This window comes from Euphorbia lathyris, chromosome 5 (genome assembly GCF_963576675.1).
Source record: "Euphorbia lathyris chromosome 5, ddEupLath1.1, whole genome shotgun sequence".
Classification (NCBI taxonomy): domain Eukaryota; kingdom Viridiplantae; phylum Streptophyta; class Magnoliopsida; order Malpighiales; family Euphorbiaceae; genus Euphorbia; species Euphorbia lathyris.
Window position 1 is genome coordinate 49,445,435 of NC_088914.1, and position 13,736 is coordinate 49,459,170.

At 35.3% G+C, this 13,736-nt stretch overlaps 1 protein-coding gene across 3 annotated transcripts; it reads left to right on the forward strand.

Moving 5' to 3' along the window:
• Nucleotides 1–1,473: 1,473 nt before the first annotated feature.
• Nucleotides 1,474–8,703, forward strand: LOC136229262 (E3 ubiquitin-protein ligase RGLG3). 3 transcript variants are annotated; one of them, XM_066017915.1, is made up of 12 exons: nucleotides 1,476–1,703; nucleotides 2,478–2,665; nucleotides 4,136–4,220; nucleotides 4,296–4,436; nucleotides 4,540–4,653; nucleotides 5,211–5,308; nucleotides 5,385–5,464; nucleotides 5,534–5,639; nucleotides 6,514–6,641; nucleotides 6,731–6,884; nucleotides 6,973–7,029; nucleotides 8,189–8,703. In XM_066017915.1, the coding sequence occupies exons 2-12, from the start codon at nucleotides 2,498–2,500 to the stop codon at nucleotides 8,270–8,272; spliced, it is 1,215 nt and encodes a 404-aa protein (XP_065873987.1). In that variant the 5' UTR covers nucleotides 1,476–1,703; nucleotides 2,478–2,497; the 3' UTR covers nucleotides 8,273–8,703. The 3 variants fall into 3 exon arrangements, with proteins under 3 accessions (XP_065873989.1, XP_065873987.1, XP_065873988.1); XM_066017916.1 differs by lacking the exon at nucleotides 1,476–1,703 and adding an exon at nucleotides 1,787–1,906; XM_066017917.1 differs by lacking the exon at nucleotides 6,973–7,029 and having other exon boundaries at nucleotides 1,474–1,703.
• Nucleotides 8,704–13,736: the final 5,033 nt, after the last annotated feature.

Genomic DNA, 13,736 nt, shown 5'->3' on the forward strand with positions numbered 1-13,736 from the left:
CCGATAAAGAAGCGGTTGCAGAGAAGATGAAGACTCAACCTGGAGTGGGATGTAAAATATCCCTTTACACTTAATGATGTTTTAGAATTTTTACTAATGCCACAATAGATTGTTTATGTGGTGATAAAATCAACTTCAGTTAACTTTCCATCCATTTGGGTATGATTTTACTAATTAGAATAGGTGAAGGGTTTTGTAAACGAGACGGTTCGAGGCGGGGATTTCATTAACCATCCCCGACCACTAGTCTATCGGGGATTCCCCGTCCCCGCCCCGAATAACATATGTGAAAAATTTTGGCTACCATCCCCGTCCGCGAGAAATCCCCATCTCCGCGGGGAATCCCCATCCCCGTTTAACTTTTTAATTTCTTTGCTTTTTTTAAGGTTTCCAAGGTTTTGATTATTTAAGATTTTCATCCTCATGGGGAATCTCTATTCCCAGTGCATGCATTACTTATTAGCTTTCAATTTTTTTTTATTTTATAATTTCTACTATTAATTGCATAGGTTCCTTTTTAATTTTAAACAAATCTAAGAGCTCTTACTTAATCTATCTTAATTTATTTTTAGAATATATTCCGTTTTAAAGCAACCAGGTTTCAACTCAATCTTTTGAGTTTATTTTTTTAGTTTATCTAAATCACATATATATTTTTTTAGTTTATTTTTTTGATATTCGGGTATTTAGTCGGGGATCCCCGTTGTGGACATTCGCGGGGATGGGGATGGAACACTTATAACCATACTCGCCCCGTTCCCGACTATTGGGGACAAAATAAAAACCATCCCCGTCCCCAACGGACCGGGTCTCCAACGGGGATGGGGAATCCCCAACTAATTGACAACACTAGGTCAACCATGACCAAATAATAGGTCAGGAGCCAAACACATAAATTTTGGATAAGTCAGGGGCCAAATGGTGCCTTTTGTCTTATTTATTATAATTATTGCAATTCAATTTCTACTCATTTTATTGATTTGTTTATATTCAATTTTGCAATTGGTTTATCTATATGTTGATATGGAAAGTTTTTCAATTGTAATTATTTGCCTTGAACATCGTATTCAGACTCTTTTTATATCAATAAAATAGCTATTTTTTTTTTGTTAAAAGTCGTATCAATTTCACACTTATATTTCCTTTAATATTCACAATAGCTTAAATAATTTAGCAAAGTTTCTATAAGAGCATTAGAAACTCAAGAATGATTTTTTCAACACTTGTGTCACTTATTAATATTTCAAATTTTAGTGCGCAAATCTATAACTTAACTGAATATATTAACTGAGAATTTTTCTCTAATACGTTCCGCACATGAAAATATTGAAATTAACATTATTTAAAAATATGTTAAAAATATGGGTAACACAGACAACCTTCAAAAAGTCAAAATAATTAAAACTAAAATCTATAGCAGGTCTAAAGTTATCCTACTCCAGCCACGCAGTAAAAGAACACAAAAGTTGAAGTGTTACGATATGTTTGGGGAGAGAGGCAGTGCGGGCGGTTGGACAAATCAAAGTGTGCACGCAACGGAAAGGCCATCAGGCGGCTAAAACACTAATAATCATAGTATTTCTTTTTGTTCTTTTGTTGTTTAACTTTACAATTTTCCAGGCATAAGAAAAGAGAAGACCTCTTGAGAGAAATTAGCGTAGACATCAACATCTTCCAATCCAAGCAAGATTTCAAAATCACAGGTGCAGCTACACTCTCTCTTTCTTCTTTTCCATTCAATATGCTTCTCAATTCAAACACTACAGTACAGTTGACCATTTACAACTTACATCAATTTTACTTTACTCTTTTGCTGCATCCTTCCGGGTTGTTAAAAGATTAGATATTGACCAATTAATTCTGCAGCTAGGACTTGCATATATATTCTTTTTCCCGTTTAATTTGAGTATGGCATTCTTTTATATATGTCGTTTTTGTTGTTTTCACTAAAATTTAGGAGTTAAGACTAAATCACCCTACCCTTGTTTGATCCACAAAAGTAAATCTAATTGGTTCTAAATCCACTTGGAAAAGGAAAAGTAAATTTCAACGGAAGTGGGAGTATCACTTTTCTGATAGATTCCTATTTCATTACTGAGTGAGTAATGGTAACAAGACTGATTTGAATGCAGAAACTTATTGTAGATAGTAATATTACTTTGCTTTATGATATCTCACATATCAATATCAATATCAATTGCATTGGTCTACTATGTTAACATCCACCACCTCTGTAAGATGAAACATGATTTTCTTCATTCTCATGGTGGACTTCACTTCAAGCTTGCCCATTTTGTCCAAACAAAAATCAAATTTCACCAATTCTGAAAATCAAATTGACCACCCACTACCTGCCTACAGTACTGCTACTCATAGCACTTAGTTACACTCATGCAAAAACTAACTAACTAACTTATGTAGATGTTGTTCATCAAAATTCTTCTTATGATGTTCCATTGCATGTTATTCTGATATAGGTACAAATTTCTTATTAATTATGGGAAATGGGGAATCCAGTATTGATTATAGTCATGATGATATTCCACATACTCGTGAACATATTCCACAGCCACCTGCTTCTCATGCAGGAAGTTCAATCCAACATAATTATCCAGATAGGAAGCATCCGACCTACATAGCTGACAATTTCAACTCTTTAGATGAGGTATTCACTTATAATTCATTGCTTTCCCTTTACTTTCTTAACTGTGTAGTAGAAATGCACAAGTTTTTTTTGTAACAAGATAGTGTCGTGAAACGTTGTTGTCGTGTGACCAAGAGGTCACGGGTTCGAGTCTTAGGAGCGGCCTCTTGCCAAATAAATTGGCAGGGGAAGGCTTGCCCCAGTACACCCTTGTGGTGGGACCCCTCCCCAGACCCTCGCTCAGCGGGGACGCGTAGTGCGACCGGGCCGCCTTTTTTTTTTTTTAATAGTGTCGTGAAGCACATAATGAGTGTAACAACTCTGAAATTGGAGGTTATCTGATTTGAGTAAAAATAAAGTGAAAATTACCTTAACCATTCCAAATCTGTTTTCTTTTATTTTGCTTTTCACATGAAATCTTTGAGAATTGAATCCTCCAGTTCCATGTCTTACTCTGATAGTTAATAATACATAATATAAATAAGTACCTTGGGTTGATTTTCTTGGTGAGATCTGTTTCAATAGAAGATGTTGTATGTTCAATTTTATTGTTATCAAAATCAGAACAAAAGCAGTCTCAAATTAACCAACCCATAGAGTTCATGGCCCAAAATCATAAATTCACCATTACAGAAGACAACTATTTCAAAATTATCATGGTTATTCTCTTGTCAGCATTAACGTTGTGGTACATAATTTATTCTATATATTTAAGGAATACTGATACTGTTCTAAAGCATTGCTGTGGTAGCTTTCTCTATATGTTTTAATCAGTTTTGGTTAGCTTAGGCAGAGATGTGAGAGGCTTAAACCCAAGATAGAAGAAAAACAGAATTATTTTGCCTTTTCAACTTATCATTTGTTCTTTCTTTGCAGAAAATTCTAATTCATGCCCGTGCATTCCTGATATTTTGCTTCCATTTTGGGTGATATTTTTTTAATTGGTAGTTAATAATAATATAAGATTGAGATCAAAATGGTTTAACCTATTGTTCTTTTTTCCATCGAAGTATCCCTTTGTCAGTTAATGAAAAAGCTCTGGCAACATCTATAATAGAACACCTGAAGTGGCATAAATAATTTCAAGATTTGAACTTACAAGTTCATCCGCAATATCAAAAGCAATCTCAAGATATGGGCAACCTTCATTGATTCCATTGTATTTGTTAAGCTGTGTCATATATAATTATAAAAGCTATTTTTTGGCCTTATCTACATGATTTTGCTTCCTTGATAAGCTGAAAGCATGATTATTTCTTGTTTACAAGAGTAAGAATAATAGTCAGGTATATGAGTTGCATTGCATTGAAATGATATCATATGCATATTCAATTTTAAAGTTGTTATGTTTTTCATTGCTTGTGACAATATCACCATGATTCTCATTTGTGTTTGATTCAAAATAAAAGCATTTTGAAGATATTTGTTGCTTATATTATTTACCTTCAATTGGGAGAATACAATCAACAAAACTTTGCTGTTTGTCCTTAGGTTATTTCTGCTCTAAGAGATGCTGGTCTTGAGTCATCAAATTTAATACTTGGAATTGACTTTACAAAGAGTAATGAGTGGACAGGTAACTCTCTTTGCCCAAAGTACTGATATGTGATTTTGTTAATTGGAAGCATAATGACTCACTTATTTGATATAGGCAGATATTCTTTTCACCGGAAGAACCTCCATGCAATCGGCAACCATCAAAACCCCTATGAACAAGCAATTTCTATAATTGGTCGTACTTTGTCTCCCTTTGATGAAGATAATTTGATACCATGTTTTGGATTTGGAGATGGTTAGTGAAGTTCTGTAGCTTTAATTTTCAGTTTTGAACTATACAGATGGTTATCTGACTTCCTTCCCTCTTTTATTCTTTTTTTTTTTTTTTTTTTTGGTAGCATCAACACATGATAAATTTGTTTTCAGCTTTTATCCTGACCATCGACCGTGCCATGGTTTTGAAGAGGTTCTAACTCGATACAGGGAGATTGTTCCATACCTAAAGTTGTCAGGTTTTTATACAGTGTTCTTCTTTGTCATTGTTTCTGCTCGCTTCTTCAAGATTCCTAGGCGAAATGTAAATGTAACATCTTAAGAACTGATAATTTTGGAGATGAATAATTCTTTGGGTTTGATTCAGGAGAACTTATTCGAATAAGTATAATGCATCTGCGTGCATCAATGAATTAAAAAGAGTTGATCACTTAATCTGCTACTTAACATTCAAGTGTAGATATTGCATAAAAGGTCAATTGGACCATTCAACTTGGCTCCCAAGATAAATTTTCCCCAAAATGAACTGTGAGTATTGATTTGGTCCACAACTTGACATTTTTGGTCAAGTTGGTGTACAAGTGACACGTGTCAACATATGATTTTTGAGTTTTTGTAATTTGTAAAGTTTTGATGCTGACACATCATTTTGGACTAGTTTAACCAGAAATGCCAAGTTAAATGACCAAATTGGTATCCATAGTTCATTTAGAGCAAATTGATCCTACCTGCTAAGTGAAATTATATATGTCCCAGCTGGTGTGACTAGTAGTACATGGGTTTCCTATTTATGTAGGTCCGACTTCATTTGCACCCGTCATAGATGCAGCAATAGACATTGTGGAGAAAAGCAATGAACAATATCATGTCCTTGTCATCATTGCAGATGGACAGGTGCTTAAAGCTTTGTGTCTTTTCGTGTCATCTGATGGCTAGTGAATGAATGTTATCTTGATGTTTATGTATATAGGTTACTAGGAGTCTTGATACTCCATATGGGTGTTACAGCCCACAAGAGCAAGCAACTGTGAACTCCATTGTTGCTGCTAGGTAAAGCATCCAAATTTAATCTCAACTTATAGCTGTGCTTTTCAACTGTCTTAATTGTTTAATTAACAGCCATTATCCTCTCTCAATCATTTTGGTCGGAGTTGGGGATGGACCATGGGATGCAATGAAAGAATTCGATGATAATATTCCTCAACGTGCTTTTGATAACTTCCAGGTAAACTATACAAATTTGCATTGGAAAAAGTCAAAAGTTGGCCCTTGTACTTGGCATAATTTGTTGTTTATGCCCCCTCAACATATTTTTTGGTACCTTTCGCTCCTTAAACTTTATTTTTTCGTAAAATTTGGCCCTTCATTAATTGTTTTGAAATACACGTGGAATTACACAATGGGAATATACAGGTTGATGAGACACCTTTCTAACAGAGAATTTGATATATTGTAATAAAACCGTATATCAATGATTAGATTTTGAAAAAATAAAGTACATCAGTCAAATATGTCAAAATTAAAGTACAGGGACCAAACTGACAAATTGCGCCTAAGAGGATAAGGATTAAGGAGTATCATGAATCTAACTTATACAAAAGAAAAAGAGGGAATGCTTAGATTACTGAAAAAAAGGGACTCCACTCCCTAAAATAGCTTAAGCTCTACATAAAAAAAAAAAAAAAAAAGGGCGGCCCGGTCGCACTACGCGTCCCCGCTGAGCGAGGGAGCTTAAGCTCTACATATTTGGTCAAATTTCAAACTTCCAATTTTGCTCTTGGATTCATGTCCCAAGCTAGTTTATTATGATTTAAATTAATAACTTCAAATTCCTGTTACAGTTATGCTTTTATAGATGCTACACTGAGTTATTACGTGTTTAATTGGTTATATATCATGTGTAAGCAAGCAAAAATTACTGGGCCTTTTGATCAATTCGGATAGAAATCAAATGACCTCATCAATTGTGATCGAATGGATCAGTTGGTGTATCTGATTGAAGATTATGTGTGTTCCCTTTTATTTTACTTGTTTGAAATTACCATTGAAATAAATAATGTTCCTACATTTCATCTGCACTTGTTTTATTCCTGTTGCAGTTTGTCAACTTCACAAAACTCATGTCTGAGAACTCAGAAACATCAAAGAAAGAAATAGCTTTTGCACTTGCTGGGCTTATGGAAGTTCCGTTCCAGTATAGAGCCACGCAAAGACTTCATTATATCAAGTAAGGCAGAAGCTACCTACAATTTCATGTTATGACTGATACATTATGAAGTAAGGGAGATCGAAAACTAAAACCGTCTTCTTAAGCAGTCGAGAATCCGGAAGTGATCCACATACAAGATCTCTTCCTCTTGCGAGGCCATTGCAACCTCCTTCTGAAGTGATTGATCATGATAATGCAGTCAAATCAATCCCGGTGATGAATTTTTTTGAAGTAGTAGAACCAACTGCTCCAGTAGAACCGGTATGGATTTTTTCCTCTAAATTTCTCCTAGATCAGTTTTGATATGGAAATGAACGGTGCTTAATAATAAATAGTTTTGTTATTTAAGGTCTGTCCCATTTGCTTGACAAACCCAAAAGACATGGCATTTGGATGCGGTCATATGGTAAGTGCATTTTTATCATCTTCATACATTACAATGTCAATCTGAAAATTTAATGATGTTTGTCCTGAAGGTAAATATTGCCAGGAGTTAAATTTACCTCTAAGTTTATTCAATTATCATAAAAAGCATCTAAGCACTAGAAACAGAAAACTCCCATTTACCCAAGGGTCAAAGCAAAAAGAAAAAGATATACCATTCCCAACTTCATAAGTGACAAACTGTTTGAACTCTTGTTTGATCCGATGAATCTCTCTCCAAGACCAGCTGGCATCAAAAGGCTTAATGATCCCCAAAAAAACTCAAGCATTTAAGCTTAATTGCATTCACCCACACTGCCCAAAGAGTAGTTTTCACTGAGCAGCTTTATTCCAAATATCCAGAATACGAATCCTCAAACCCCCAGCTTATTTAGGTTTACAGACCTCCTTCCAAGAAACCTTTCCACAAAAAAAATTAATTTTATTCAGAACAGATTTAGGGACATTGAACACTGCCATCCAAAACACTTGAAAATAACTAATTGAAATTCTGCCAACAAAACAAAGACACTTAGCTGTCCAAGACCCAATAAGATTATTTGTTTAGGAATAAGGAAATGTTGAGTGAGTTTAGAGGAAATGTTGCAATGTTGCCTCAATGGTAGAAACACTAGCTCAGCTTTATCCTTTTTCAAGTAATACTGACGAATTAGTTATGGACTTATTTATCCACATGGAATCCCTTAGAAAAGGGTAAACTTGAGTTAGGGTTTCTTCCACGCGTCAACTATATTGCAAAAAAAGACCCTCAAAACTTGAAACTTATCACTTGGAAACCTTCTATTTTACTAGTGATCAAGACAAATTATTGAGAAAAAAAAAATAAAAACTACAATGACAATTAAAAATATGTATAGTAGCAAATTGCTAGAAAGACGTCCCCAGATATGGAGTTGTGACATGTAACATTTAGTCTTTAAGGGAAACACATTTCCTAAGAGTAGGGATTAGTTTCTCTATCTGGCCGTAACACAAAAAGTCCAAAAAATGAGCAGAAAGTAGTGAATTTGCATTTCAAGTCTCTTTATTTGCCTATTTTCCTTGAGAATTGTAATTGTCTCGGCATGAAGCTAGCTGTGTGTGTTCTCTAAGTTGTTAATTTGTTATTATTTTACTTAAAGACGTGCAAGGATTGTGGTGCAACAATTTCAACTTGCCCTTTGTGCCGCGAGCCTATAAAGACGCGTCTAAGACTATTTACTTGATTTTGGGAGCTAAAGAGAGGTGGTGATCAAGATGTCATGGACATTCATTAATACACCAAACCATGTAAATTTACAAGAATACGAATGAATCTCTAAGCATGTAGCCAAAACCATTTCTATCAACTCCCAGAATAATAATAGCATCCAGAGTACATTTTAAGTTACTGGTTTGGCAATGAAGACGAACGAGAGCCATTTGAGGAAGGTCACTCCACGTTACAGGTCCGTAAAGGAAGATCTATCCAGAAAATAAAGGTTGTTTGCATATTTATTTGTGTTGAGAATTTTAGAGGTTATGTTATGCTCTTGAAATATGTATGTATTTGTGAACTTGGGATGCAATTTGATCTCATGAGATTTAAGAGTTGGATATTTGGATGAACGATGTGATTTCTTATTGATTACTAATGAATTATGTCTTCATTCTGACACGTAAATCTATCTAATTTCGAACAAAAACAAATAATGAATGCAAGCACGAGGGTCATAAAACCATTACCTGGCATTGTCAACAATCAAACTAGCTTTGGCAAGATGGGATTGTAAATTATGCTTAGCCACAAGAGGGTTTCTTATATGGATTAGAAATAGATGAGAGAAAGAATTGATGGGGGTGATGCAATGACAATTTTGTAATTTGTGTCAAGTTGTGGAGTTTCATATGTTTTGGTCAAATTCAGATATTTACAATTAATTATAATTAAAATTTACAATCAATAGCAATTAATTTAACATTAATTGCAATTTACAGTTTTTTTTTTTTTTTTGCTTTTACGTAATTATTTAAGGGTCTGATTTCATTATAAATGAGAGCTGATATTGATTAATGAAATTGTGAGTTTCCACATTTTCAAAGTTTTTCAATTTTGAAGGGCTCAATCGGAAATCGTACGTGATTCAATGATTTGCAACAAGTCTGTTTATTCCTGTTGCGTCGGTTTGGTATCAGAGCCTCACCATATTCACCATGCCTTCGAAGAGATGAGTTGTGGAGGAGGTGTATGGTTGTGAGGCTCTACAATAGATTGAGGAGAGGTTTAGACAATGGGTTTGATGATGGGAACCGAGGAGCGGCAATGGACTCGAGGTGGTCTCTACTCCTACGGCTTCAACTAAGGGATAAGTTTACCCCATCGTTATCAAGTAATAAATCTAGTTAAGTCCAGGTATCGAATCCACGGGATTTATATCCATAAGTTTTAAACTACTCGGTTTTATACGTTATCTAGACGGTGAATAATTTAGCTTGGTTTGGGTAACAATTATAAATTACTCCTAAACTATAGGTGAGACAATTTTCATGCATTTCAAGCCCTTATGAGATGATACATATGTCATTAAGTTACAACACGTGATAAATAATGTTTCATAATATATACGAGTAACAATTTACTCTTGCAAATACGATTATATGCAAAACGACTAACTCTGTGAAGTTCTTAGATCGTGGTTCCCTCTTAAGGCGACTAATTCTTAGATTCAGAAAATAAGGCTCGTAAGTTCTGTGGCTTGTTAATTCCTACAATTTTCGGGTTGTCAATTCCGGTAAGGCAACATTATGTGAATCCTAATGGATTTTGGAGTTTGTAATCACCCTACACAATAATCAATTATGAGAATCAAAGCAAAGAATAAACATCAACAAGTATAGTGAAACTGAAAACCGTAAATCATATATGATTACCAAATTCCCGTTTTAAAAATTTCATTGTTTAATCTTAATAGTCAATATTAACAGAATTTGATTATCCACACGGGAAACTCGATTGCACCTTACCAAGGTATTTCACTCAATCACACAAATTTTGGATGGTTGGATGTTTATACTCCCTTTTTTGTACTTACCTGAAGTCACAGAGTTTGCATGTTTATCCGACCCTTTTCGTGTTTGTTACGGTTAACACAATATTAAACATGATCTCAGATTGTGGTTATAATGAGATTGATGCTTTTTAGACAGGTTAAACGTTAATTTGCGAGACTCAAGTTCGAGTACCAATTTTTTGGATTTGCATCATAATTTGTTGGTTATTTTAGTAATTTGTAAAGATAATGACCAAAAGTGCTCGAAAGAGCTTGAAAATGCTTGAAACTCTCTTATTTTATTTTATTTTATTCGAGAGTGACATAAAAACTACTTCAATAGTGGTTTTACACTTTTTGCTAGAAGTTTGGCTTTTAAGTGATTGATGCAATTGTTTTGATTCTTTCGTTGCTCAAACAAGGAAAAATATGGGTTAAATGTTAATGGTTTGAGAAAGAAAATTGGTTAATAGGCTCAAATGAGTTTTCTAAGGATTATGAAAAATAAGAAAAGAATAGAAAAGAATAATTCATGGATTTGGAACTATTGAATTCATTTTTGTTAGGTGAAAATTTTATCTACTCATAAATTGCCTAGTTTCAGAATCAAAACTTAATATTTCTCAATTGAATCGATCCCGCACATCGAGTTATTTATATTTTTAGGATAAATAACGAAACCAAATTTTGGAGGTGGCGATAGACTCGATTTAATCTCGAGCTATTTATTTATACATATATACATATTTATTAATCTCGAGCCTTGGCGCAACGGTAAAACGTTGTTGCCGTGTGACCAGAGGTCACGGGTTCGAGTCTTAGGAGCGGCCTCTTGCCAATTAAATTGGCAAGGGAAGGCTTGCCCCCAATAATACACCCTTGTGGTGGGACCCCTCCCCGGACCCTCGCTCAGCGGGGACGCGTAATGCGACCGGACCGCCCCTTTTTATGTATAAAAATTTACGAAATTACTAACAAAAATTACGAAACACATACGAAATATGTAATGACATAAAAACATAAAAGAAAATTCAAAACATAAAAAATAATTAGCACACATAAACATTTGTGCGAGGGTGTCGCTACCCATCCTCATGAACAAAATTTGTACTAATTCCAAAAGTACAAAACAAAAACATAAAAAAACACAAAAACAAAATGAAACATGGAAAGAAAAACTCCCTTCTCGTTTTCCCTTCTATTTTACACGGTGTATATGCAAGCCTTCCCCTACCAATTTATTTGGCAAGAGGCCACTCCTAAGACTCGAACCCGTGACCTCTTGGTCACACGACAACAACGTTTACCGTTGCTCCAAGGCTCGCCCTCATGGAAAAATAGAGAAATGAAAATAAAAATACATATAATGCATATAATACATATAAATAATGGTTCGAAGAATTCAAATCGTCGCTACGTTTATAGTCGGAGTAGTTCGACTTTCTCGTGTTTGCGACTATTGTAGGGAGTCATGTTGTCCTAAAAGTGGACTCTAGCAAGTGCACTAGCAACAAGTAATATATTAGTAAGTAGAGTATCGTCTCCTCAAGGATTGATGAATAATTTTAACCCGAAAAACCTTATAGAACAGGGTGTTCGTAGTAACGTAACTTCTTTCTTAGTTGGAAATGGTTTTGTACACTTGGTTAGAAAGTGCTACAGAGAAATAGATCTTCTAATAGTTCGTTTAGAAAATACTGATTTTTCACAATAAAAAAGGGTAGAACAGGCTAAGCCACAGGTAAGAACAATGAGCTATAGTATCACTTTGGTCTATTTATTCATGAATACAATATAGCACAATCAAGGTCTCTGCTTTAGGTCCACTTAAGTCAACTTCCGTGTGTTCTTAAGATCCTAAGACTTACTACAACTTCAAGCGTCCTTAAAGATGGTTCTTTCTTGCATTAAACACAAAGCATCATTTCCTTTCAGAAAACCCTTGATATAAAACCTTAATATTCCTATTTCAGGTTCCACATATTTAATTATAGATCAGTGAGAATGAAAGCAGTCTCCCATCATTCATAAATACAAGATAACAAATATAGAAACATGCATTGAAGAGCATCATTAAATACTGTAAGCATAAACTACATTCATTCATAAAAAAGAGTAAGAGTACCTACAGCTCCAGCCCTAAGACGGCTTAGCCCATTCAAAAGACTACTCACTCATGGTGCCGAGTGAACAGCCAGAAGATAAGTAGTAACTCTCCATTAATGGAGGTTGTTGGCTCCTTCACAGAGTTTCCGCTCCAAAGATGAAGCTTCTCTCTCTCAAAATTATCCAAAAATAAACGTGTGTCCTTTCCTCCACCTATTGTTCGCTATAAATAGGAGGAAAGGCTCCCAAAATAAAATAGTACTAATTATTACAGAAAATAGATTGTTCAGCAAAAGGTGAAATTGTTCTTTCAATCAAGGAGTGTTGACTTTGGACACTTGAACACTCAAGGTCCGGATCTTCTTTTCATTATGTTACTTTTAGCCACTCCTACTACCGCCTCCCTATTTCAGCTGTCTACCGCGTTTCTTCCCTTTATCCGTCGGTCCGTCGGGTCTTAATCAGCTTTTCCTGCAAAACAGGTTGCATGGCAGCTGTTTCGTCCTTTCTTTTAGATATGCATATAAAACCTCTTTTAGTCCATATTTTATGTAATTCCAAGCCTTAATTCGCCCCATTTAACTCATACAAGGTATGTTTATTAGGGTCAAATATGAGCTTATCAAGTCCGCATTGGAAACCAATGGATCCGAATCCTTACCATTTCGTAGAGTCATTGCTTGACTATACTCTCTATTTTTGGACTATGGGTTTTGTTCGGTGTTAGTTGGGAGAGACCCTAGTTGTCTCTCCTGCTGTTGATGATTTAACTGAGCCACTTGGTGGTCCAAATCCCTACAAAAGCCTCATTATCGGCAAGACATGTTAAGATACCCTTAAGCAAGAAAGTTACCATTTGGTCTTGCGTATTGTTGGGAGGTTGGGCGTTTTGCCCTCCTTGATCATTTTGTGCTTGGCCTAGCCCATGCTCCTTATACTCGTGATTAAAACCGGATGGGGGCCTCAACACATTATTATTATTGTTGTACGACAAGCTAGGGTATTGGTACCGAGGCCTCCATCCGTTATCACTATTATTATTATTATTATGGTGGTGGTGTGTGTTTGGGTAGGAGTTTTGGTTAGAACTGTACCTTTGATTACCTCCTACATAATTTATACTTTCGCCGTCACTGGCAAATGGACTACCGACTTGGCACATAATGGTTTCCACTATAATGATTGCACATCAGGACCTATGCATTTTTATTAAGGCTCATTTGTCCCATCAAGGCATCTAATTTCTTATTCATTTTAACCATGGAACCTTTTGGAGCCTCTTTTTCCACGACGAATGTTTGATGTCTCAGGGGTCCGACTAGTCCACCTTCTTGCCATTGGACGCTCTTTCTGGCAAGCTCATTGATGAGTCCATACGCATCACTTGCCGGTTTTCTAAAAAGGTCTCAACCTGCTATAGAATCCATAGTTGCACGATTAATGGAAGTCAACCCGTGATAGAAAGTACTTATTAGATTGTACTTTCGAATGTTGTGATGCGCACAACTACGGAGCAATTTTCTAAATCAAGCCCAAGCTGCATGAAGGGCCTCAT